This window comes from Akebia trifoliata, chromosome 11 (genome assembly GCF_017979445.1).
Source record: "Akebia trifoliata isolate Shusen 1 chromosome 11, ASM1797944v1, whole genome shotgun sequence".
NCBI lineage: Eukaryota > Viridiplantae > Streptophyta > Magnoliopsida > Ranunculales > Lardizabalaceae > Akebia > Akebia trifoliata.
The window spans coordinates 15,613,966-15,641,653 of record NC_141385.1 but is presented as its reverse complement, the minus strand read 5'-3'; the positions used below and the strand labels follow the sequence as shown (position 1 = coordinate 15,641,653).

Genomic DNA, 27,688 nt, shown 5'->3' with positions numbered 1-27,688 from the left:
CATACACACACACACACACAAACAAGTGGATATTTTTAAGATTGGGGTGAAACAAAGGGCTTGTGGTGTGCAACTAGTCGGTCTTTTCCTTTTAGGGATGCACTCCACTGCCGCCACCACCACCTCACTCACTCACTCAAAAACACACACACACACACACACACACACATAGACATTGTTTGCTGCCATTCAAACTGCATAGCCCAAAAATCAAACTTATCAGAGATCCATCAGTGGATCTTAATCATCCAGATAGAGATAAAACCGTGGACAGCTAACAAAATATGAATGTTATAAGCCCACACATATTTACAAAACAGTGACAATCAGTTCGATCCGAGTCCCCAAGCTTATTACAGTACTGCTACAGATAATACAGAAGACAGAAATATGATATAAACAATGCAACTAAACTGAGGAAAATCAATGTATGGATTCGTCGATCTGGATTGCTTACTCAATGGGCTCAACCACAAACGATGAACACAAACATGAGATGGAAAAATGGAGGATCACCTAATAGGAGTGATTTACACTCTTTGGCTCCCCAGATCGATGGACACATACATCACCTAGTCAGTTGAAGGCACGGACACATATAGATGAATTCGACAAGGTTGTATCCTTGAATTGTTTCGGGAGGAATATCACGAAACATAGCTGGACTTGGGTTTTGTTGTTTTTTGTTTGACAAAGAATGCTGATAACATGCTTTTGCTGTGAATAGGGGCACGGACAATCTCACGACGAACCCCATTGTCAAAGGACTTGAATGTTGTTAATGGTTTTGATGCCTCCAAAGAATCCTGCATAAAGAAATATATGTCAGAAATACACTTATAGGAAATAGAAAATGAAAGAATGACCCAAAGAGACCCATCAAAAGGAAATATTCCTTTCAACATACGCACCCCCAAAACCTCCCATGCCAATGGGTTTTTGGTTTTTTCTTTTGTGGATAGAATAAGCTTACATTGATTAGAGTCCCATCATATATTCATCAATCAATAGAAATGTCGTGTAATTTATGATTCTAAAGATAATGTCAAAGGTTCCTTAGATCAAATATAGAGTAATCTTAAAACTCCAAAAATATGGTGCATTCAACAAGAATTTCTTATTACTTGATTTTTTTTTTACATGGGTATGTAGCATTCACATGTAGAAGAAGCAAGGCCTGATTTTGGGTGAAGCTAATCCCCCCTATGGCAGCCCATTGTAAGACCTCCAACCCAATGAAATATGGAATTAAAATTAGTGGTGAAATGAAGGGCCCAGAGTGTTGATTAAAAGTTAAAACACTTTGCCCAGGAGAATTCCTACCTTGAACTCTGAGTCCCATAAGCATTGATGCGTAGTACAGACCTCGCATTGCGCCAACATGAAAGGTACTTCGGAGAATTAAAACCTTATTGAATGACTATTAACGTGGTTTAAGCGGTAACTGGGGAACTACCTTTGCATGCTCGGCACTTGACGTGTCTAAGACCTTATCCACCTTGTAATACGTTATTTTGTACATCCACAGTCTCAAATTACATAAACTCAAACTAGTAGAAAATGTCCCTAAGAGGTCCTATTTATAAGTTTCTCCTCAATCTCCACCTACCCTCACTTAAAACAATTATACTTAAATTAAATAAATAAAAATTCCAAATAATACCTAACAACTAAGAACTACTATTAATGAAATTAAATCTAGTTGTCCAGAAAATTGCAGATTCAGTGCATATGGACAATTGGGAACCAAACTCCCATGTCTTCTAAACCTCTAATACATAATTTCCAATGTGAAAAACCAACCCACAAGGTGTAAGATCTCCTCCCTATTTATGGCTTTATTTTGTTCTTGGCTCAATGAACCAATATTTTCTTCCAGCTAAAGCAAGCTTCTACATCCTCATCTCCCTCAATAGTTCAAATAATGAGGTGGAACTCCCTCTGGACAAGATGTGGGACATCCCCCCTTGTGTGTTGAATTTTTCAGGCTCAATGGATCATGGACTTGAATTTGGCTGGGGCCGATTTTCTCACAGCATCATCTTTCCCGAGTTGCCAAAAACACTTGTTCTCAAGTTTTAAATAATGTGCAGCTTCAACTGATAATATTTAATACTCCATTCTTTTCTCTTTTTCTCCTGTGTTTTCTCTACCTTTTTTAAGCACCAATTCGTCCATACCTTTTTTTGCATCGCTTCAAACTTTTCTGATGATGGTAGATACATTAGCTCAAGACCATGTCCTTGATGCAACTATTAGGAATATCAAGAGAATTCACTAGGGACTATAGGATCAGTTTTTTTATGCTATATCTAGCAAATCACTAGGGAAACAACCCGCTCTGATACTAATTTGATGCAATTATGCAAATGATTCTTCGAAAGATGGTTGAATCACCACTTGATCGATGACATCATCAAATCAATCAAATAGATTGACAAATCACACGTACCTTTTCTGCATTTTTCTAACTCTTTTGATGACCGTCGATGTGCTATGATTTAGCTCAAGTTCACATACTTGATACAACAATTACGATCATCAATAGAACTTGCCAAGCACTATTGGATCAATTATTTGCTTACACAACTAGCAAATCAGCAGGAAAGTACCCATTCTGATATTAATTTGATACAAACGATTCTCCAAAAGATGGGTTGGATTATCGATTCATCAATGACACCCTTAAATCAATTGAATAGACTGACAAATCACATATACATTAAAGAAAATTTCAGCATACAAATGAGAAGGAATGGTTAATTTGGATAGCTATTTGAAACCTGATGCTACTGGTGGTAAGACCGTGACCATATAAGACTAAATCTATAGATCCAAATGTGTAAAAAATCCAGAAGACAATCTAAACTAAATGGAATGTTCCTCCTTAGTCCGGTTAATATAGTTTCTCTACAACCCTAACCACTCAAATTAATTACAAAAGAATTTAACTTTACAACCTATTTATATAATTACCAACCTTCCCAACTACCTTATTTAATTCGTCAACAGTATTCTTCAATTCCTTCAAAAAGAATTTAATTCCAAATTCATTAGGTGCCTAAAAGACTCCCTTTGTACCTAGCATAATGGTGTTTGAGTTTAACACCAAAACTAACATCAATATTTGTGGACTTTCAACAAAAATGGATCCCGGTAATGTTCATGTGTCGTTTTGACACACTGATTCCCTTTCTTTTCTGATTATCCATTAAATGGGTTTCTATCTGAGATGCCACATGAACTATCATGTGGCCCACTCACTATTAGATGGCATGAAAAATCATGTTATCCCTTTTCATACTGATAGTTTGTTTGTAACCAAGACTAAACGATTTTGAACTTTGTTTGCATCATTTAAAACTAAGTCTAAAATAAGTGTAGGTTGTTAGAAAACAAAGTGCAAGCTGCAACAAAGTTCTCGCCTATAGACTTTACCCAAAGACATTTTGCCCTCAAGATGGAAATCAACTTTTCCCTTTCTACTTCATCCAGGTCCAAATTTAGACCCTTTTCATCTTCCATGTCCCAAATTGAACCAGTCCACTTCTTTTAATACCACCAATTTCCTAAAATTGCAGCAAATCACCAACCTTCTTTGTCATCAAATTCAGTAGAAAAACAAATTAGTTATTTCCATTATTGTAAAATCGAGCATCATTCCTTTCAACATCCCAATATAAGTCATGAAGTTGAGACCCACTTTACAAATCCCATCGATGATGAGGTTAAAGATGAGCTCAATGATAAAGCAGTTATAAAACTTAAGCTTCACAAGGAGGAAGATCCAAAACTTCTTTCCATTTGTTAAAGAAAGCAGAAAAAACAGTGAGGTTGTGTGTTTTGGTCGTCAAAGATGAGATCAATCCCACATCTATGCCAAAGTGATATTTTGAACAGTTACCATGTGAGTTATCTCTTAGGGATATTCAACACCCTTATGAGATAAACAAGACTATGAATTTGGATTAATTACCTTTGAAATTGTGCTCCCTAATGATTCAGATGCTCTAATAATCTTTTGAGCTTATGTCTCTTACAAGTATTTGGAAGAGATGATGTCCCTACAACACGTAAGGGGCATTCAAACTTCCAATTCAATTGGTAAGATTGTTTACAAATTGATTAAACCTGATGTATTGAATCAATGCTTTGATCAAACTAGAGGACAAGTTTTTGTTAAACTCAGGGTAAACAATACAAACAATATTCCTCAAATCAAAGATCAAATCACCGATGTACCACCATCAAGCCATCCAAAGGCTAAAGAGGCTACATCATCCAGTTCGAAGTTGTTTGATCTCGGGATCAAACTACATGAAAGGTATGCTTGACTTCCATCTTATCTAATGGTAAATGAACCGCATGGTAACCCATGTGGCACCACTAATGACTATTGTAATATGCTATGATCAGTTTATGTCTTTATGTTTAGATGTTTAGTTTTTTCCTTTGTAAGGGCCTTTATGCCTTTTCACTCTTATTATTTTAGTATATACTCTTCCCTTGCCCTGATTGTGGCTGACGATTCTCTTTCTATTACTCTTCTTGGTATTAGAGCCCTAAAACCCCATCGACAGCTCCTCTTGGGTCCTTCTATCTCTTTGGTTCTTTGGTCCCTTGAAGTACCATCACATTACTCTCTTCTCCTCCAACTTTGTCGTTTGATCTTGGAATCAAGCACACCTAGCAGCAGGTTTGTTTAAGAGTTCCCCTCCTTCGGGGGTTCCTTTTCCTTTTATTCCTTTCTGACCTGGAGTGTTCTACTCGCATGCTGCAACAGAACTATTTGGCTGTTTTTTGCAATAAACCTACACTGCAGGCTGTTTTCTATGCTGCCAGGAGGTCACTGCAATAGTGCTGTGGGCTGCAATAGGACTTCTAGCTGGCTGTTCAGAGCTGTGTGAAAGTTCTGTGGGCTATGCAACAGTTCTAAGGGTCTTGCAATAGTTTTTTGTGCTGTTGTGTGATTGTGATTGGGCTGTTAGCCTCTTGCAACACTGCTGTGTGGTAGTTCTGTGCTGTGAAACAGGGGTGTGGCCTTGCGATAGTGCTAAGCAGGTTTGTTGTGATGCTGTTTTGGCGAGTGGCTGCTATGGACTATTGTTGTTCCCTTCTTTCTTTTTAAGATCACACATTGGACTTTGGTTTGCATGCGACCTCCCTCAAACCAAATCTTACAATATTTGTTTTGTTCTTCCTCTGTGGGGAGAACTTCTATTTTTTTTAAAAGCTGCTGTGAGTTCAGTTCTTTGCCTCTTTTTCAGTTATCTAGAGATCTCGTATTTCTTGTTCTTTTTTTTTATTCATCTGTTTTTCAAAATTATGACATCGAATCAAGAAAACAAGGAATCAAAAACTTCTTTTGGGCACGACTCCTCAATCCAACGTATTACTACTGCCCTTTTGGATGGTCGAAACTTTTAGTCTTTGTCTCGGTCTCGGTTTGTGAGACTCTATTTGGGAAGTTGTGGCAAATCTGGATGGCTTTTGGGTAATGTTATCAAGTCACCTACTACTGATCCCAAATCTAAACAATAGGAAATCGATAATTGCACTATTCTCGGATGGTTGTTTAATTTTATGGAGTAGCGGATCTACATTATGTTTATATACCATCAGACTGTCTCATCTTTGTGGTCAACTCTCACTCAGACATATGCGCATGCTCAGAATGATTTGTGGATTTATGAGCTTTATCGAGATATTGCTCACACTACTCAGGAATCTCAAAGTGTAGCATATTATTTTGGGTTTCTTCAGTGTCGATGGGAGGAGATCTCTCATTATGAGTCTATGATTGAGTTATCTGTAGAAGCAGCCGAATATGTGGTTAAGAGAATTACTCAACATCAAACATATTAGTTTCTCATAAGCTTACACCCCGAGTTTGAGGCTCTTCGAACACAAATTCTTAACACATCTCCTTTGTCTCCCTTATTTAAGATTTTTGCGACTATCGATAGTGATGAGCATCGTGGTCGTGTAGTTCCATCTTAGACTCAGACTTCGGGTAATCTTTTTGCTCCAGCGACAGATCAAATGGCTCTTGTAGCCAATTCGAGTTTCTCTGACTCTTGTACTCAGGGAGCCGGGAGTCGTGGCCGTGGGGGCTGTGGTTTCATTTGTAGATATTGTGTGAAGACTAGTCATGAGAAGGCTCATTGCTTTCAGCTCTACGTTCACTTGTTACAACCTACTGCTACTCCTTTGGGGCAATTTGCTCCTTGTGATGCCATTATGGATTCCTCACCAATTTCGACCATTGACCCTCCTATTTCTCTTGGCACTATTGATTTGCCACAACTTCAGACCCAGATTGCCACTATTGTTCGAGATCAGATCCATGCCCATACTCGATCATCTTCAACTATGGCCTCAATTACCACATTTCTAGGTACATCTTCTGCATTTCATGTTTCTTAGTTGGGTCCAGCTCCTTTGACATGGTTATTGATTTTTGTGTCTCTGATCACATAACTGATGAGTCCAGTCATTTTACCTCTTCTACTTTTCTCGCGACTCCTAGGGAGGTTCGCCTAGCTGATGGGTCCCTTACACCTATACATAGCAAAGGTATCATCCCCATATCTTCTAGTATTTCTCTTGATTATGTGCTTCATGTTCCTCATCTTTCTCTTAACCTCTTGTCTGTGAGTAGTATTACGAAATCTTTACATTGTTCCACGACTTTTTTTCCTACTGCTCCAGCTTCTGTGCTTCCCTCCTCTAGGAGTCATACGTTTTCTTCTCAGTCTTTAAACTTATGGCATCCTCACTTAGGACATGCTAATTTTCAGCACTTATGTTCTTTATTTCTTGCTTTAAAAAATTCTTATAGTGGACAAGAAAACTTTTGTAAACAAATGAAATTTCTAGAAAAATATTCTTCTAAAATACCAGGGAGAGTTCTAAACAACTTCATTATATATAACATATTACAAGGGATAAACTAGTTTGGTTCTCTAAAACTAATTCCATAACAAACTTTTATAACAAAATTAATTAATTACAATCTTCTAGAAATCTAGCTGGATCCAAGTCATCATGATGAGCTGTCACATGCTAACTTGTCAACTGTAGAAGCTTCTTCTAAGTTCTTAAGGCTTTCATCCCCCAGCAAGCTGAAGGGTCGAGGTACGATACATAGTCTGGACTTCAAAGAACGAACCTTGAGCTTGATAAATGCTTTGTTCACAAGTCTGCTATTTGATCTTCAGCTGGAACATAGCAGAGTTGTAACTTATTTTTAAGAACTAGATCTCAAACAAAATGAATGTCTATTTCAATGTGTTTAGATCAAGCATGAAACACAGGGTTTGCTGCCATATAGGTAGAACTGATGTTGTCAAACCATATAATAGATACTTGTTGTTGACGAACACACAATTCTTGTAAGAGATAAAGTCCAGACAATCTCAGCTGCTGCTATGGCTAGTCCTCTATACTCTGATTCAACACTACTTCTAGAGATCACCTTCTGTTTTGTTGCAAACCAAGATACTAGATTATCTCCAAGAAACAAACAATAACCACTAGAGCTTCTTCTGTCATCAGGAGTCGAAGCATAATCAACATCTGTATAGGTTTGTATTTGAAGATGAGTAGAAGGATTAAGCCTTAAGCCTTGTTGCATAGTACCCCTTAGGTATCTTAGAATCCTCTTTGTAGAAAACTAGTGAGCCATTGTTGGGTTATGCATGAATTGACAAGCTTTGTTGACAGCAAAAACAATGTCGAGTCTGGTTAGAGTGACATATTGTAAGCTCCTACTATGCGTCGATACTTGGTTTGATCCTCAAATGGTTCTCCATCATACTTAGACAAACTTTTGCCAATAACTCCTGGGGTTTTTGCTAGTTTACAGTCAATCATCTCTGTTTTCTCAAGCAAAACAACAATATACTTGGTTTGAGATAGGTGTATAGATTGAGCATCATAAAGCACCTCTATTCCAAGAAAGTAAGATTATTCTAGATCCCTCATTGCAAAAGTAGAGTGCAGGTGCATTATTAAAGCATCAATGTGAGTTTTTGAGCTTCCAGTGACAAAAGATATCATCGACATAAACCAACACAACAAAAGTATCTGTTTTTCCAAAATAAACAAACATTGAACTATCTAACCTTGAGCATGTGAATCCCTAATTTAACAGAGCTTGACTCAATTTTGTAAACCAAGCCTTTGGTGCCTGCTTCAAGCCATACAAGGCTTTCTTTAGTTTGCATACTCTGTGTGGGAACTGTTGATGTGAAAACCCAGGTGGCTGAGACATAAACACGTTTTCCTCTAGATCACCATTTAAGAAGGCATTTTGGATATCTAGTTGCCTAACTTTCCATCCAAAAGTAAAAGCAAGAGTTAGCACTATTTTTATTGTTGCTGGCTTAACCACAGGGCTGAAAGTATCAAAAAATTCAAGCCCTTGAATCTGATTATAGCCCTTTGCCACCAATCGTGCCTTGTGCTTCTCCAAAGTCCCATCTGCTTTGTATTTGAACTTAAACACCCATTTACATCCTATGATGCTAACATCTGAAGGAGGATCAACCAATTCCCATGTGTTGTTTCTTTATAATGCCTCAATTTCCTTTTGCATTGCTGCTACCCAATCAGGACATTTCATAGCTTGCTTGATTGTAGATGGCTCCTTCTATCGTGTTGCTAGAAACAGTTGTTTCTTTTTTACCATCCCATTTTGAGACCTGGTTACCATCCTTCTTGTTTCTAGTACAGATTCTGCAGGAATAATTTGAACTGGTTGTTGGACAATTGGAGATGAAGGAGAAGTTGTTGGTGGATCAGCTTGTTTTGATGGAATAGCAACATGTTGGTGAGTAGATTGTGCAAGAACAGGAGCATGACGAGATTCAGGAGTAGGACTTTTGATGGGAGTGTTATAAAAGCAAGTGTCTAAGCAAGTTCTTGTGTAACAACAACAATTGGAGAAGAATATGAGATTAAAGGAAACTTGCTTTCATCAAAAACAACATGGCGAGTTATAGACACTCTTCCTGACTTGTAAACTAGACACAAATAACCCTTATGAACAGTAGAGTATCCAAGAAAAAGACATTGAATGAATCTGTATTGTAACTTGCGTCTATTGTATGGTCTGATAAAAGGGTAGCATAGACACCCAAAAAATTTCAACATAGTATAGTCAAGTTGCTTATGAAAGATAAGAGAGTATGGAGAGGCAAAATCTAACACTTTTGTTGGCATTCTATTGATTAAATGAACTGCTATTTGAAAAGCATATGAAATTACTGGCTTTGACGGGTCTAATCCTAGAAGGGAGGGGTGGGGGGGGGGGGGGGGTGAATAGGACAATTTATAATTTCTTCAAGGTGAGTGCACTCAGATGTAATAAGGGATTAAGCATACAGTGTTTAATCATGACATACATTGAAATTCACATAAAGTTGAGGAAGTTAAGTATTGCACACGACAAGCAATTTATAGTGGTTCAACAATTGAGCTTACGTCCACTCCCAAGAGAATCCAATCATTGGTTCCTTGGTGTTCAATAAATCAGAGGTTTATGGTGCACCTTAAACCGTACACATAATTTTTTCTAGGCTAATTCTACAACCTTAAGATCGAGTGAACCACATCCACTCGAAATGTTTGAGTTTTATGTTTCGGGAACTCAACAACCTTTTTTCACTTAACTTGAGTCTGCGACTCAACCAAGTACTTGATTTTGAAGGTAGAAATCAAGAAAACTATTACAGTGTTTTCAAATTTTAAAAAACAAACAAGGACAAACTCACAATGATGGTGGATGTCACAATGATGGTGGATGTGGTGAGTTTGTTGATCCTTGGTTCTTTACTTCTTTCTTCATCTATCGCTCCTTGTTTGGCTAGACATTCATGAATGGTTTCAAGGAAGATGAAAGTAGTGAAGTTTGATCAACTCGGACGAATCGGCATGATGTACGTGATTTGGACTTCACCCGAAGAGTCTCCTTCCTTTGTTCAGCCTCTTGATGTTTACTTATGAGCTTGAGCTTAGATAGGGCCTTGTTGATCAAGAGCAACGAAGCCAAGAGCTTCTAATTTATAGAAATTGCATTTCAACGGCTTCCTGTCGGTGGCACCGACCAAACTCAATGGTCAGAAATGTTACCGTTGTGTACTGTCGGCAGCACAGTCGGTGGGACCTTCAATAGTCATCGGTGGGACCGATGAGTATTCTGCCGGTGGAACCGGTAGAACCATGCTTCTGCCACCGATAATATTGAAGTTCGGCTTGTTATGTCGGTGGATGACTGTGGAACCGACAATTTGTCATCGGTGGAACCAATGACCATTCTGTTGGTGGGACCGACAAAAATAAGCTTCTGTCACCGACAATACTGAAATCAAGACTGTGCTGTCGGTGGAACTTCCACTCCTGCCAACAGTCCTAATTTCACTTGAAATTGAGCTTCCTTTGGGATGAGCTTAGACCACTAACAAGATATACCAATATCGGCTTGTTCTAGAGCTTCACGGGAATGCAAGTGGTTTCGATGATGACCCATGTCTTTGATTGGTTTTGGCATACGCAAGATTTGTCGTTGGTGTACTGCGTAACACTGTGTCTTCATGTGTCTTGAACAAGATCTTCCAGTGGTTACAACTTGACAATATTTGACTAACTCGGAATTGACAAACCATGGTACTAACAACATATAGCCAAAATCTCAAGGGTAAAGATGCATGAGCCAAAGGAGCCAAACCTGTCTCCATGACATGTCTATGCTTCCTCTCCACTTTCCCATTTTGAGTAGACGTGTAAGGACATGAGAATCTGTGAGCAATGCCATAGGAATGAAGGTAGCGAGCAAAAACCTTGAATTCTCCTCCATTATTAGACTGAAGAGTTTTTATTTTGATATTAAACTGATTTTCACCTAGACTTTTGTACTGAATAAAAACTTGCAATGCTTGATCTTTAGTCTACAAAGGAAAAAGCCATGTGAATCTTGTATTATCATCAACAAAAAAGATAAAATATCTGGAGCCTGAAATAGATAAAATAGGAGCTGGTCCCCAGATATCAGTATGGACAAGTTTTAATAGTAAAGCTGCTCGAGAGTTTGATATTTGGAATGGCAATCTGTGACTTTTTGCATGTTGACAAGAAGAACAAACCAAATTCTTATTCTCTGAGCATGAAATATTACAATCACTCAGAATCTTTTGAACAACCCACCTTCAAGAAATAGTTCACATCAATCCTCTTCCTCTTCATGAATTTGCTCATGATTATGCTCATCAACTCTTTAGGCCCAACAAATATTTCCCCCGTATCACTAAGGGAAAAACAACCAAATATTATCAAATAATAATGATAATAATAATAATCTTAGAAGACACTAATAGTGCCACAATGAAGTATTATTTTCGAACTCCTAATCAGGCCTGTTACTGTAGAAATCTAATTTAGGGTTTAGAGAAGATAAAGAGAGAATGAAGAGAAAAGAAATTCTAAAAAATTGATTCTTTATTTCTCCTTGTAACTTGTTTATATAAGTTACATAATAAATAGGAAAAGACAGATAAGGACATGAACATAAATTAGAGGAACTAAATAAAAAGAAAACTATCAATGATACTCCCCGTCAAGTTGGTGCAAAGATATCACACATACCCAACTTGCCTACAAGACTATCAAATTGGCATGACCCAAGGCTTTAGTGAGGACATTGGCTAATTGTTGTGTGGTAGGAATGAAGATGGTGTAGATGTCATCAAAAGTAACGTTATCCCTAATGAAATGACGGTCGACCTCAATGTGTTTGGTGCGATCATGTTGGACTGGATTATGAGTTATGCTAATGGCAACCTTGCTATCACAGTACAACTGAAAAGACATAAGAGGTGAATAGCTGAGTTCACAGAGTAATAGTCGTAACCAAAGTAACTCACATATGACAAGAGCCATAGCTCTAAACTTGACTTCAATACTTGAACGGGCAACTACGGACTGTTTCTTATTGTGCCAAGTTACCAAATTACCACCCACTATAGTGCAATACCAAAAGTCAAACGACAATCAGTAATAGAGCCCACCCAATCAACATCGATTCATGCTTCCATACGCATGTGACCATGGGAACGAAATAGTAAGCCTTTCCCCGGACATCCTTTTTGGTATGTGTCGTACGAGGGGCATGCATTAATTGGCTAACAACGCTTACGGCATAGGCAATGTCGGGTCACGTATGAGATAAGTAGATGAGTTTACCCACCAAAAGTTGGTGATTGGACTCGATTAGAGTATCAACTGGTTTAGTCCCAAATTTGCCCACCTCCTGGAGTAAATCTAACACATGCTTGCGCTGTGAGATAAAAATGCATGTCTTAGACCGAACTACCTCAATACCTAAAAAATATCTCAAAAGTTCAAGGTCTTTTACTTCAAAGCGATTTCCAAGAAGATACTTCAAAGTTTGGATCTCAGTAAGGCAATTGCTTGTAATGATAATGTCATCGACATACACAATAAAAACTGTAGTCTGAGGTCCACTATGTTTGAAAAACAATGTGTGATCAACCTGACATTGTTTGTAACCCACATCCTAAATAACAAAGCGGAACCATGCAAACCACATGCACGGGGATTGCTTGAGGCTATATAAGGACTTCTTTAGGCGATATACTTTCCCATCAGCATTGGAAAAAAGAACTCCTGAAGGAGTATCCATGTATACTTTTTCCTGAAAATCACCATGCAAGAAGGCATTCTTCATATCCAGTTGGTGAAACTCCTACGAAAAGTTGGTTGCCAAGGAGAGAAAGACATGAATAGAATTCATTTTTGCTACTGGGGCAAAGGTTTCTTGAAAGTCAATGCCGTAAGTTTGAGCATAGCCTTTGGCAACCAACCAAGCCTTGTACCTGTCAATCAATCCATCTAACTTGTACTTCACTGTAAACACCCACTTCCAGCCAACAGATTTCTTTCCTTATGGTAATGACACCAACTCCCAAGTATCATTCTTTGCTAAAGCTCTCATTTTCTCATCCATAGCCTGTTTTCACTTAGGATTGAAGAGAGCTCTTTTCACACTGGATGGGATGGAAACAGAAGACATAATAGCTATAAAGGAGCGATAGGATAGAGACACATCATGATAAGAAACAAACTAAGAAATAGGGTGCAAGGTACAAGTACGTTTATCTTTCCGAAGAGTAATGGGAATAGTAAAATCTGAAGAAACCGAATTTGGCTCCTCAGTGGTGTGGCATGGTATATCGCAATAGCTTGTTTTTCCTTTCTGGTGTTAATGCGTCCAAACAGATTAAGATTAGGCACTGACATAGGTGGTTGCACGGCTTCTCCAATAGATTCTGGAATAGTTGGTAAAGGTAGTGAAATGGGGAAAAATGACTCCGGAAGCGACTAATGATTAGTGGATGGAAGAAACTACTTCCCTCGAAAAGATTATTAATCAGGGCTAGGAAAGTAACACTAATCTTCAAAGAATGTGATGTCCATTGTATCAAATAAAAAACGAGTAGGTGGATGATAACACTTATAACCCTTCTGAGAATTGGAGTAACTAAGAACATACTTCAACGCCTTAGGGTCAAGTTTAGTGCGAGCAAGACTGAATACATGAGCAAAACATACACACCCAAAGACTCGTGGAACCACAAGAAACAAAAGACGATCAAGAGAAAGGAACAACAGAAGGGGTTGGAAGAGTACAATTGATAATGTAACATGCAGTAATAACTGCTTCAGATCAGAAATGCTTAGCAACGTTCATCCCAATCAACAAAACTCTTCCTAATTCTAATAAGTAACATTTTTCCTTTCTGCAATACCATTTAATTGAGGTGTAGAAGCACATGAAGTTTGTTGTTCTATCCCTTGAGTAGCACAAAAATTTTTCAAGCCCAAATAGGAATACTCCTCTCCCTTATCTGAATGAAAGATTTTGATATTTACTCCAAATTGCATTAGAACCATCGCATGAAAATCTTAGAATATGGAATAGACATCATCTTTTGTTTTCATTAAGTATACCCACATACATTTGCTATAATCATTCACAAAGGTAACAAAATAACAAAAACCCGACAAAGAAGTAACAGGGGATGGACACATTAGAATGCACAAGAGAGAATAAAGATGAATTTTTATTTAAACTTGTTGGATAAGAGGAATGACAATGCTTTGACAATTGACAAACTTCACATTGTAACTCTGATAATGACACAGACTGAAACAAAGAAGGAAATAAACGTTGTAAATACTGAAAAGAAACAAGACCCAATCGAATATACCACCGCATTATTCGAGATTTATTGACTACCCTACTACTACTACTACTTTGAGAAACATGAACATGTGGAATGTGTTGAGAAGTTGAGACATTAAGAAGGTATAAGCCATTTGCTTCACGACCATTGCCAATCACCTTCTTTGTTGCCAAATCCTGAAAGACACAATGAGAGAAAAAAAGGTAACACTGCAATTCAAATTTTTTGTAATACTACTAACAGACAAAATATTAGTAGTGAGATTAGAAACATGTAAAACATTGGACAAAGGGAAACTATGAGGAACCTTGATGGTTTCTTTACCGACTATGGATGATAAGAACCATTTGCTAGGCAGACCTTGTCCTTGCCTGAACAGGGGCTATAAGACTGAAAGAAAGACAACATACCTGTCATGTCCTCTAAAGCTCTTGAATCAAGAATTCAGGAGTTGGAGTGAGATAAGGATAAATGATGAGCAGTGGCAGGAGTACTTGTGTGTGCAAATGAAAAGGCCACAGTGGAACCATCCAATAAAGCCCTCAAACAAGTAATACCCTCCACAGAGAATAGTGTATGTATTGCTAAAGACGGTATCTCAAAACTCGGGGAATCATTTAGTATGTCGGCAGTAGAAGCATGATGAACTGAGGAAGATCCGCCCATAGGTTGAAATGAATCAGGACGGCCTGTCAAGTTCTAGCACTTTGCTCGATCATACCCAAATTTGCCACAACGGTTATACTTCGGCCTTTTTCTGCTATTGGGTGCCTTGGTGGATTTATCAAACTTCTTCACTCTTGAAACTTGTCCTTCTACTTGTCTACTAGCTGCCATGATAGATCTATCACTAACAGGAATGTCCAGATGTCCCATAGCCAAGCATCAACTCTCCTCACTTTGAACATGAGAGTACACAATGTTCAAAGGAAGTAGGGGATCTCTGTTCAAAATTTGAACTTTAACCATCCCAAACTCGGGATTCAAACCAGCGAGAAACTGGAAGTTGCGACGTGCCTCAACATGTTTGTTGATCTGTACACAATCTTTAAGGCTTTCCCAATTGAAGGGTGAATAATGATCGAGTTTTTCCCACATGCTGTGCAATTCAGAAAAGTAACTTGACAATGTCTTCTCCCACCTATTTAAGATGTGATATATTTTGTTCCAACTGATAAATTCCAGCACTATTCTGAGTCTGAGAGTAAGTTTGAGTCACCGATTCCCAAATCTGTTGTGCGGTCTTCAAGAAAATGTATCTTCTACTAATATGAGGTTGCATTGAATGCAACAACCAAGACATAACTTAAACATTCTTAGCATCCCATCGGTCGTACTTAGGATCTAAGATATTAGGTTATTTCTCTTTCCCATTCAAATAGCCTACCTTCCGTCTTTCATGGATGGTTAGTTTCGTAGACCGATCCCACTCCAGGTAGTTTGTGCCATCGAGTTTGACTGTGGTGATCTGGAGATTTGGATTTTCATCTCTGACGTGCGAGGATCCAAAACCAACATTGGTAGACTGTCTTGAAGTTATTTCTAACATGACTTCGGAGAAATAAACTACTCATGAAATATCCAGATCAAACTAGAAATTACTTGGAAACACTAATGAACCATGTAGAACCTAAGATAAGAATTCCTGATGAAAGAAAAGGCCCTAGGTGACTAGACGCAACCCTAGGGATTGGCCCTAGGTGATTGGAGGCAGTCCTAACAGGTGGCTGAGGTGGGGTGACAACCCCTAAGAGGTGGCTGCTGATGTGTGGGAGCCCTTAGGTGGGTTGTTGACTTGTGGCACCCCTAGGACGTGTTTGTTGTCTTGTGACTGACCTAGGATGTTGGTGGATGACCTATGATAGCACCTAGATGGTAACTACTGGCTTGCTACAACCCTAGAAGGGTGGGTGACAACCCTAGGGCTACAGAAGGGTTTCGGAACTCTCTTCGATATTCTCGGTCATCACCAAAGCTTTGATACCATATAGAAATCTGACCTAGGGTTTAAAGAAGATAAAGAGAGATAGAAGAGAAAATAAATTCTAGAAAAATTGATTCTTTATTTCTCCTTGTAACTTATTTATGTAAGTTACATAATAAATAGGAAAATATAGAAAAGGACATGAACATAAATAAACATAAATCAGAGGAACTAAATAAAAATGAAACTATCATTGATAAAAATTATGTTTATTTGAAAACATTTATTCATAACATTTTATCCATTATAGATGACGTAAAATCCAAATCAAGCTAGAATTCTCTCGAACCCAGAAGATTGTTTTAAAGACCTTAACTTCTAGGATTATCAAGATGCTAGGACATTCTCCATCTTCATTCAAAACCACATCGAAAAACATTCCTGGTTCATTATGTTTAATGAACATTTAATTCTAATAGCCCCTATTTCTTTAAATAATGGTGGTTAAATTTCTGAACCTATGTTGACATTCCCTAATGGTGCTCCCTAAACTCTATGGAAAAAATCATCCAAATCATCAAAAATCCAATTCCTGTCCAACTCTTAAATTCATCATTAACCATAAACTTCGATGAATCATAATGTGAAAATTCAAAATCGATAAACTTAATTACCTATATGAAACGTCAATGCTTATACACCAAATCTATACTAAATGATGGAAGAAATTCTCCTTTTAGTTCTAAAAAACCACCTCACCTTATTCTTCTCTAAAATCTAAAGTCGAATCTCATTCGTGTAATAAAAATACCGATTCTTCATCCAATACTTAACCTTTGTTTTGGTCTTACTGGTCCTCTTCAAAAAATACAAAATAAAACGGCAAAAAATCTTCAAATAAATCGACATAAATTCTTTAACCAAATAAAGAAAATTCTTGAAGATAAAAAATTCGATTAAATAATCTGATCTTGAAAGAGAGAATCTTGAGGATCTAAATATAAAATGATTGTTTTAACCTTGGCACATTATTCAAAGATATTTTGGTAAAATTACCATTTGATTCATTTGTTATTATCTTTCTATAATATTGTCCATTCCACCAAAGTTCAACACTTTTACTAAGCTTATTTGATTGCAAGGAATTAGTTTTCAAGGGAATAAAAATTCCTTGAGAAAATGATCATGGGAAAATGAATTCCACTTTTAGATTTGCATCAAGGAAAATATCAAAAAGAGTGTTGGCTTTTAGTAGAGTTTTAAAACTCATCAAGTCAACTTCAAACTCATCAAGTCAACTAGGCCAAGTCAAGCTGACTTGATTGGATTATGAGGTTACTTGACCCCAAAATTTGATTGAACCACCTCAACTAGTCAACTAAAAAATGCAGCTAGTCAGGTCTGAAACTCAATTGAGTTAAATCCGCTTTGGACAATAATTTTGTGGAGAATAAAAATTAAATATTTTCTTTATTTTAAAACAATAAAGCTATTTTTTAACTTTTTTGTAAATTCAATATATATTTATTTGACTTATTCAACTCGAATCGTGAATTGTTGACTTGACTCGACTCAATGAACATCCATTGAGTTTTAAAACTATGATTTTTAATTTTGAGGTCGGGGATAAATCATTAAAAAATAGGGGAAATTACTTAAAGAACCTTTGTGGAGGGACTTCTTTCTAAATAGTCCCTACGTTTTGGGCGGTCTCTGAATAGTCCATTTAGTCAACTTTTCTTTTCATAACAATCCCTAGACCTTATCTCCCACATTTCTCGTGATTGAAAGCCCTAACTGTTTGAACTCATCGTTTTCATCCAAAAAATATTGGATTTTTGGCACCTCAATCGAGTTTCGGAAACTCCATTCTGTCGAGAAGGATTTAAGAAATTTGCAAACATTTTGAAGATGTATATAAAAAACTAATTTTTCAAATTTTTTCTTAGTTGTTGGATGAAAATGGATCAAGAATGGTTCTTTTGGGCTTAAATCATCTAGACAAGTCGTTATCGCAAGTTTTTAGTCAATTTTTCCATGTATTTTAGTCGAAAAAACTCGAAAATTGAAAATGGGTGGGTTTAACTAGTGTCGAGTTCACCACTCTTTATTTAAAAAGTGGTGAACTCAATAGTAAATAAAAAGAGTCGAGTTCGACATTAAATAGTGCTGAGTTAGATAGTAAAAATTGTGAACTCGACACTAAATAAAAAAGGATTGAGTTCAATAGTAAATAAAAGTGGTGAACTCAATAGTAAATATTGGTGAGTTCAACAATAAAAAATTGTGAACTTGACATTAAATAAAAATCGTCGACTTCGACAATAAATAAAAGTGGTGAACTCGACAGTAAATAAAAAAGCAATGAGTTCACCAATAATGAGGGAACATTTAGAAAAGAAAAGTTTACTAAATGTCCTACCAAGATATCGTCGAAAATTTAGATCCTTAATTTTCCAAAGAAAATAACACTAGATGGGTAAATCATTTCCCCTAGGGTAGGATGGGAATCCACTTTCCTTCATGAAGATTCTTTCTTAACCCCCACTCAATCGACTCCACTGGTCAAGACATGTAGTAGAAGCTGTCAAAAAATCATTGTAGAGTGGGAAAAACAGCTCATGTGAAGACTATGGGCCGTCATGCGGAAATATCTTACTCAACTTTCCTTAAAAGTCTACAAATATGAGATTTTTTTTTAAGTAATACAAGATGATCTTTGCAATGTTGGTATCTTCAAAAATTTATAAGTATTGAAGAAGGTATGAATATCTGTGAAATCTTGTGTGTTTTAGATTCTTCAAATTCTATAAGTCCTTTGATCTTGCTTTGGTCTCACATTTTATTACATTGTGTTTTGTGGCGTTTCTTTGGTTTCACATTGAGTTTTTGCTCAATCTTTTCCAACGTAGGGATCAATCCTTGTTTGCCGATAGGAAAAAATCTTGTGGGGGTTCCTATCTTTTGCAATCTATTGGGGTTTGTGGCTTGAAAGGAATAGAAGATTTTTCAATGACTCAATTTCCACAAGTCAGGAAACCTTTTTAGACGTTCTAGGTTTGCTTTTCTATTGGTTTAAGATTTGTTCGGAGTTCAAGGGTGTATTTGTGAGGACTTTGTTTTTTAGATGGGCTTAGGGCTTAAAATGGTTTGGATTTTATCCGAAATCCGAGTGATCCGAATACGATTTTTAGTGGATTTGATTTTTTCAAGCATATCCGAATTAAAATATGGGTTGATGTCTCTTGACCCGAGATGGATACGGGTCAGATACGGATCCATCCCTATATTCGCCTATATCTATATGATATATTATTTTGTATGTTGTATGTTATATTTTTATATTTTTTCAGTCTATCATTCATCAAGGATTAGGTGTAGTGGTCAAAGCTTCTTTTAAAAAAGGGAGAGGTCTCGAGTTCAAATCACATTTAAACCACATTTTTCAACAAATTACTTTGCAATGGTTTGAAATTATCCAACCCGACCGACCCGATTCAATTAATTCGGTCAGATTGGATCCAGATATGGGTTTAATGAAAGTAAAAAAAAATCAGATATGGTTTGAGCTAGCAGGATCCGGATCCAGATCCGGACCCGAATTAAAATCCAGACATGGATATGGGTAGACACATATCCAGCCCCGAACCCGACCCATTTTAAGCCCTAGATGGGCTTCTTTGTGTGAGCCTTAGGCATTGCTTTCTCTTGGTTGGTCACCTCGACCGCCTTTTGTATTCTCTTTTTTCGTGAAATACAATTTATACTTATCCAAAAAATAAAAATAAATCAAGTCCTTAAGTTTTCATAATATTTAGTCAGTTGAGTTACAATTCACACTGCATTCATCACTATTTATGTAAAGTTATTGCTCACTACTGTGTTCATAAATTAACAATATTCAGCACTATTCGACACTATTTAGTACTCTTCAATTTTGCATATTTCAAACCCTAATTTTAAATAGTGAGATTTTAAATTTGAAGATTCAAGGTTACCATTTTGTTCAGATAATAACAGTGACAGTTGTCTTTTCAAGATTAATCATAATCAGAAATTACCGCACATTAAAAGATAACAGAACATATGCTCAAATATGCAAAGCTAACCCAATGCCAAAAATACGAAAACTAATTCTGTAAACAATCATGCATTCATTAGAAAAGTGTAGTGTATGCCTGAGTTGTTTTTGTTGTTGATTTTGAGATTGCCCTCCGTGTGAAACTAAATGTCTGCATAACCGCACTAGAAGCTGGACTTCTGCTGGCTGGTTGAGGATGAGCATATGAGAAGTTTGATTGTACAACCTCTTCAGAATCTACAAACATAAGAATTTGCAGCATAAGAAATATTACCTGTTTTACAAAGAAACTACCACGGGAAAGGGTTTGTAATCTGGTCTTGCAGTAGTGTGTTCTGTGGGGTGTTCCCTTTCATAGTTCTTTTAGTTCTGTACTCTTTTGGGTGGTCACCTCAACCCCCTTTTTCTTAATGAAATTATCTTGATCTTTACCTATCCAAAAAAAAAAAAAAAAGCTTTTTTCCCTTTCAGAATGATTCAGCAGAGACTGAATTGAAACATTGAATGTTTTGAGAAAATTTCGGAATGTCTTGGAATGTTTCGGTTGAAACTGTCTCAGTTTTTCTCCTCACCAAAACATTGTATCAAAACAAGATTTTAAACCTTATTAACTATACCTTGAACCTAGAGCACAAACAGTGGTTAAGATGATCAGAATTAAAAGAAAATTTATGCAGAAAGCACTCTAATGAGAGATACCAAACAGATGGAAGACCCCAGAAATTGTTCCAGAAACCTTTGGATCTTTAGAGCTGCATAATAATAAGAAAATGTCAAAAACTTTTAAGCTCTCAGAGATTCTTTAGCAGCAACTCTGTTGACTACATGTGGTAAAGATGTAAAAAGGAGAGCATACACTTACCCTGGCGATGCACGTTGGATCCCATTCAAGTTTGATTTAGTTTCTGATGCTAAATGCCAGGAAAGAGGTTTTGATGCAGGAGTACCTAGAGCTTGTGCATAAAGATCAACAATAGTAATATGATCATGTACTGCAACATGGTTTCAAAACTCGTTTTACAATTATTTATTCATATATCTATATATATATATATATATATAAATAGTTATATAGAATTAGGTAGATTAGAAGATGTTTAATCATTAAATCATATTTTATTTAGAGAATAAATATTAATATTTTTAAAAAATAAATATTTTAATTAAAATATACAAAATCCTTGTTGACTTGGATGAGTTTTACCGACTCATTCAAGATTTTCAAAATATCGTCTGAGTCATCTTGCTTGTCTCGTGAGACTTTGCACATGTGAGATGCCTTGTCTATCTATCTCGTTCATGGACGATACCAAGATGACTGGGGCAAGCATCTTGGTCTCAAACGAGATTTAAAACCATAATTGGATAAGAATGCCACCAGACGATCAAATACTAATAATGAATATATTTTAGCGTGCTCCAGATCCTCCACAAAAGAAACTAAGTACCTGAAGGATTAATATGTGGCCTTGCTTGAAAGAGTTTTTGCCTGGCATCTATCTGTACGTATGGACTAAAATGCACCTTTTTGTTGACAGAATCTAGCTTGGAATTTCAGCCAAACAAGACAAGATACAATCACACATTATTCTTATAATCACAAATGAGGATTTAACATGTTCCCTAAGGGCACATGATAAGGTCCACTAAATACACCTTGGAAATAAGCATTTGATGGTAAAAAAAATCGTTTGAGGGTATTTTTGGTAGGAAATTCAATTTTCAAGGTGTATTTAATGCACCTTATCGTGTGCCCTTAGACCACATATTAAGAAAACCCCACAAATGAAGCTAACCGCATACTTGGTAAGGTGTAACGCTTGTGATGTCTCGGAAAGACTGTGAACAACAGCTGCTGCCTTAGACCTTCTTTATCCGTGTATGTTTCGCATGTAAGAAGTTGCTAATTAACATGGTAAGCAGGTCAACTTCTTTTCACATTGATAATATTTGTAGGATAACGTGTTCAGTAAAGTAGACAAGTTACCTGACTAAGACATGAAATATTTAGCTCCATTGTTGCAACATCGACCGTTTGTTGCTCAAAGAGGTCAGTTAATTTGTAAGCAACAGTTCCAAGGTGATCAACAACCTTTACAATGGCCCGTACTGCATAGTCTTTCAGGTTTTCTAGTACCCTGGCACAAGATCGCATAACAGTTACGTAGTGGAAACCAAGAAAAAAATGAACAAAAATCCAAACACAGAGTAACCATGCTATGTGTATGCTGTTCGGGACATGTGATTCAAGCCAGGGTTAAAAATCCAAAGCTCATGATTCCATATGAACACGTATTACGAACACATGCTTCGCGACACACACAAAGTTATAAGTGTCAAGTATGAAGAATCAAAACAAGTACATTGCAAAAATCTACCTCAAAAAGATGAACATCATTGTTTTGTTTTTAATAAATGTGAGTAATAAGTAATTATTGCTAGGGGTAGTATCGTTTTTTCTTTTCTTTTTTATTTGATTGTGATATATAATAAATTGTGTGGCTAGGGTGGGAGTCAATTTCGACTCCTTCCAAGTTTCTAAAACCTCCTCTTCAAACTCTTAATCTACAATAAAATAACCAGGTACCCCCAAATCCTATAAGCTTGGGACTCATTCAGAACCTCTTCTTATCAGTAATAAATTGCTAGTTTTCCTTGTAAACTATTCATTTGGATGTATGAATCACTCTTGTGCCTTATTCTCAGCTTATAGCCACTATCATATTTAATTTGTGGATAGTAACTTGGATAGCCTTAGATTCTTCCAAAAGGCATTAAAAAAAGTGATGAATGCATCATTTCAAATAAAATTGGTTGGAGAAGTACTCTTACATCTGTTTCTGCTCACTATGAAGATAAGACTTTTCACAATATTCAGCAGCAGAATAAAGTTGAGGCCGTATGTTCTTCAATTCCTGAAATAGCCAACCACAACAAAGTATCAAGCCAAAAACTAAGCAACAATGTTTGTAGTACAACGGCTCAAACATTGGCATGATAGACAAAATTATCAAGAAAAAACATACTTATCACATTGTTTTTCAAAAGAAGATCGGCTTAAAAGTAAAGGTCCATGGATTTGCATTTCTCCCTCACAAAACCACCACACAGTTCACCAATAGCTTGAATAGTGGTGAGGATCCAAAAGGGTTGGAAGATCAAAAAATGTCACCCAAATGTTACTAGGCTTAGAAATCTTCACCCGAACAGCCCACTCTGGAACTCCAGCTTTTTACCAAATTTCTCCAGTCTGAAGAATAGGATATTTTGTCATCTACTCTCTGGGAATCAAAAGCACAAAATTTCTTAGAAAATCTGCCAAGGATGTACAACCCTAGTAGCAGGAAGATTCTACCTTGCATGCCACTCCCGCATCAGGATCCCAATCCCGCTTCTAGTGATAAAATTGTTCAAATTTCTCATTTTTTTAGGACACTCGTGCTTCCAAAATAAAACCGCTTCTTGGTGCTTCTAATAACTAAGGTGCAATCAGTACCCATGTACCAAAGGTTGCCTTCAGCAACTTCTTCGAAACTTTTAATACCCCCTAGTTGAATATTTAGATATTCTTCCCTTCATGCAACATTAACTTTCAACAAATAAAAGGTCAAGTTTCTGAGGTCGAGGGCACATTTTGGGGGACCGATAAGACCTTCCCCTATTCCTATAAATAAAAAATGGGGATGATTTCTATTGATGGCGGTTGTCCTACGAGGTCTCCAAGGGGCTAAGAGTGGCCATAGAGAAGGGAAGATTTTTTGGAACAGGCTGATTGAGAATATAGGTGCACCACAAGAGGTAGAATATTAACACAATCATTCTTCTTACAAAATCAGCATATGAAAAAGTATTAGAATGCTAGCAATGAATTCAGAAGGGGAATCTGCTTTGGAAAAGGGGATAGGAGTCTCATTTTGGGAAGATTTATGGTGTGGAGACAAGACTCCAATCACTATCTTCATGTTTAAAATTTTCTAATTGGAAAAAAACAGCTTAATGAATGACTTTTGCTGAAGGTTGGAGACTGAGTGAAAGTCAACTCTAGGTGAAAATTGAATGACTGAGTATTAGATTCAATGGACCCTTTACTTGATGAGAGGTACTCAATTTCAATTGATAATGAAGGAAGATCGTGGACCTATGATATGATGGCCACCTTTCAGTTTGATCGTTTATCTTACATTATCTAGTCAACTAGACCTTTGGTCTTTCTAACTAGCTATGTGTGGGGAGCTCAAGTTACTTCTAAAATTGTTTGCTTTGCTTGCAGAACAATTTTGGATAAGGTTATGAAGATGAATTACATGAGATCAAGAAAGAAGATTATTGCAGACTTTAGTGTCATGTTCATGTACAAGGTTAGTGGCCAGACGTATGATCACTTGCTAATGCATTCAGTGGCAAGGGTATCGACAACCTTATCTCTTTTTTGGGCATCCATAAATATGCCAACAGAGCACCATGCAAAGCCAAAGAGGAACATTAGTGTGCTCTAAACAAGTTCTTAGAATGAAGCATGACACCATACCCCAGGATCAGAATTCCTATTTGCAACTGCCTGTACGGTTGTTGAATTCCATCTTTTTTTCTTTCTCTCTTTCCTTCGCCCGATCGTGCAAGATAGAAGAACCATTCATTATGTTATATCATTAGGGTAATGATCCACCAACCTGCTAGTGCTTTTTATGAGGCACAAACAGGAGAATTTTTCTTGGAAACGAAAGAACTGCTGAAACTCAGCGAAACCCTCACCAGGGTTTATGTAGAAAGAACAGGCAAACCTTTATGGGTTGTATCCGAAGACATGGAAAGAGCAACAGATTTAGAGTTCCTAGAATGAAGCATGAAACCTTACCCCAGGATCAAAATTCCTATTTGCAACATCATGTCATAGGAGTAAACATCACTATGTTGTAATTGGAGGCAAAGACCAAGATTCCATTAGAAGGAGATGCCCTCGCTTGGCACCGCACTGCAAAATGCCCTCGTAACAAGTAAGAAGCCAAGGCCATGAAACTTCCCTAACAATTAGCATATTGCATAACTAACCATATTTTCAAGTGTTAGAACTTGTTTTGACACTCATGACTGATTCAATTAAAGTGAATTTTTCTCATTGCACACTGCATAATCTATAAATAAAGGGTCCGAGATATTGTGACAGGATAATGGCCTCAATTTCTTGTGCAACTTTTATGCCATTACTCCCACCACCCCTCTCTCGTTTTGGTTCCAACAACTTCACACTTCTTGTATTCCCTCAATGCAACGATGATGGCCATCAATTAGATTTAGGAGGAAGTCGGAGCCAACCCACCCACATCACATTTGACTCATTAAGCTACGACACCAAGTCCCTACCGATCTCACACAATCGGTGTACAAGGTTGAAGGGGTTTTTTTTTATTACTTCAATCACTAATATTTATTCTCTATAAGATGACTCATTTACCTAGTGGCAAAACAGCACCCATCAAATTGAAATCCACCCAATATATTACAAATCTGCACCAACTTGGCTCTTTGGTCACATCATTTAGATTCTTAACAATGCCCGTAATTTATTCAGATTTTGGAACCCAAAATAGTTGCATTTGTATGAATTGCAGCTCAAACAAGGGACACACTTAATCATTCCAAAAGAATATAGCAGCCAATGTCAAAGAATTTCATCATAAGCATACATTTATGATATTTTTGGTTAGAAGATAGCAGTCCTCTCTTTTAAGAGATGCACAAATCAAATCAGTGTGTTTAGAGCCATATGATGACTTATGAAGATAAGTCGAGTCAAGTCAATGAATCGTTCGTTGACTTGATGACTCAAAAATTAATTTATAAATATCTAAAAAATTTGAAAAAAAAAATTATAATAACTATTTTTTTATAGTTCTGTACAAAATATAAAAGAATCGTGCTGGGGTAACATTGGGATTTACTGCGATTCTCAATTTCTGACGTGGGGTGCGCACATAACCACAGATTATTTCCTCGAGATATGAGTAAAAACCATCTACGGTTATGTGTACACCTCAACGTCAGAAATGAGAGAATCGCAGTAAATCCAATGATACCCCAGCATTAGTGAATATAAAATATAGCCACGTAACAGGGTCAATTTGTTTGACCCAACTCGCTGATTTTGTGCTGACTTGGCTGAGTTGATGAATTGGAAAGTTCAGGGCCGAGTCGAGTCAATTAAAGCGAGTTTCGAGTTAAATCGACGAGTTCTAAAGCTATTCTTGTAGCTAAGTAGCAATTAGAGACGGCTATCAAACAACAAGTAGGAACGGAGATGATTGAGAAGCTCAAGTTCAAAATTTGAGGGAAATTGAAAAATAGAAACATACATACTGGCAGAAAAGGGCTACAAACTTGAAGAAATCTGAAGTGATATAACTATCACTGAGAGAGATTCAAAACGATAAAATTTAGTAGCTAAGAAAACCTAAATGAGATCAAATCCAAGAACACTAATAATCTACTCCACAAAACCTAATTTGTGAGAAGAGAGAGAGAGAGAGAGAGAGACGAACCTGCAACGCCTTGACGAAGTCCATGCTTCTCTCCATGGAAACCTCATCGAAGGTCATGGAAGGATTCTGTGGCCGTAATTTCTGCATTTTGATCTCTCTTGATGTCTGATTTACAGAAAAAATTCAACAAACGAAGAAACTCTCGACATTGGAAAAAAATTTACAGAGCAAACTTGAGGGTTAAAGTTGGTGGTAGGTGATGGTGGGAAAACTATAATAAATAGTAAGAGAGACTGAGACACAGAGAGATAGAAGTCGAGTCGTTGAGAAGTCAAGTCATGAATGGATGGACCCCACAAGAAAGAAAAAATACACGTGGCACATTTCTGAAAGTTATTCATTGAAAAATTATTTAAAGGAAGCTCGGTGGTGAAAGGATGTTTTTCTAAATAGTGCTTAAGTTTTGAAAAGTAACTTGATAGCCATTTAGGGTATGTTTGATTGCATGGAAAGTCACTTTCCTTGGAATTTGAAATCCATGGAAAATTAATTGTAGAAAATAGGTAGGGTTGGAAAATCAAATTCCATTGTTTGATTTCACATGGATAAAATCATGGAAAAATATGAGAAAAAAGAAGAAGAGGAAAAGGAAGAAGAAGATGATAGGAGGGGGAGAGGAAGAAGAAGATGACGAGGAAGAGGGAGGGGGGAGGATGTGGCGACAACGGTGGCGGCCACAACGGCTACACTGGCGGCGACCACGATGGTGGCGACGGTGACGGCCATGACGACGACGGTGGCGGCCACGACGGTGGCGGCCACGACGACGACGGTGACGGTGGCGACGGAGGTAAGTGAGGAAGATGGGGGGAGAACGTGGTGGTAGTGGTGGCGAATGAGATGAGGGATGGAAAAGAAGGAGAAGAAGAAAAAGAAGAAAAGA

The 27,688-nt window shown here is 37.2% G+C and overlaps 1 protein-coding gene across 3 annotated transcripts; it reads right to left on the bottom strand.

The window, feature by feature from the left end:
• Positions 1-275: 275 nt before the first annotated feature.
• LOC147391042 (protein ABIL1-like) lies at positions 276-27,030 on the bottom strand. Of its 3 annotated transcripts, none has more exons than XM_086458625.1 (10): positions 26,806-27,030; positions 23,102-23,184; positions 22,257-22,407; positions 22,073-22,172; positions 21,718-21,810; positions 21,132-21,216; positions 20,969-21,021; positions 20,367-20,506; positions 10,730-10,949; positions 276-806 (listed from the first exon to the last, which is right to left on the bottom strand). In XM_086458625.1, the coding sequence occupies exons 1-10, from the start codon at positions 26,890-26,892 to the stop codon at positions 760-762; spliced, it is 1,059 nt and encodes a 352-aa protein (XP_086314751.1). In that variant the 5' UTR covers positions 26,893-27,030; the 3' UTR covers positions 276-759. The 3 variants fall into 3 exon arrangements, with proteins under 3 accessions (XP_086314751.1, XP_086314750.1, XP_086314752.1); XM_086458624.1 differs by having other exon boundaries at positions 21,132-21,222; positions 26,806-27,028; XM_086458626.1 differs by lacking the exon at positions 10,730-10,949 and having other exon boundaries at positions 21,132-21,222; positions 26,806-27,024.
• Positions 27,031-27,688: the final 658 nt, after the last annotated feature.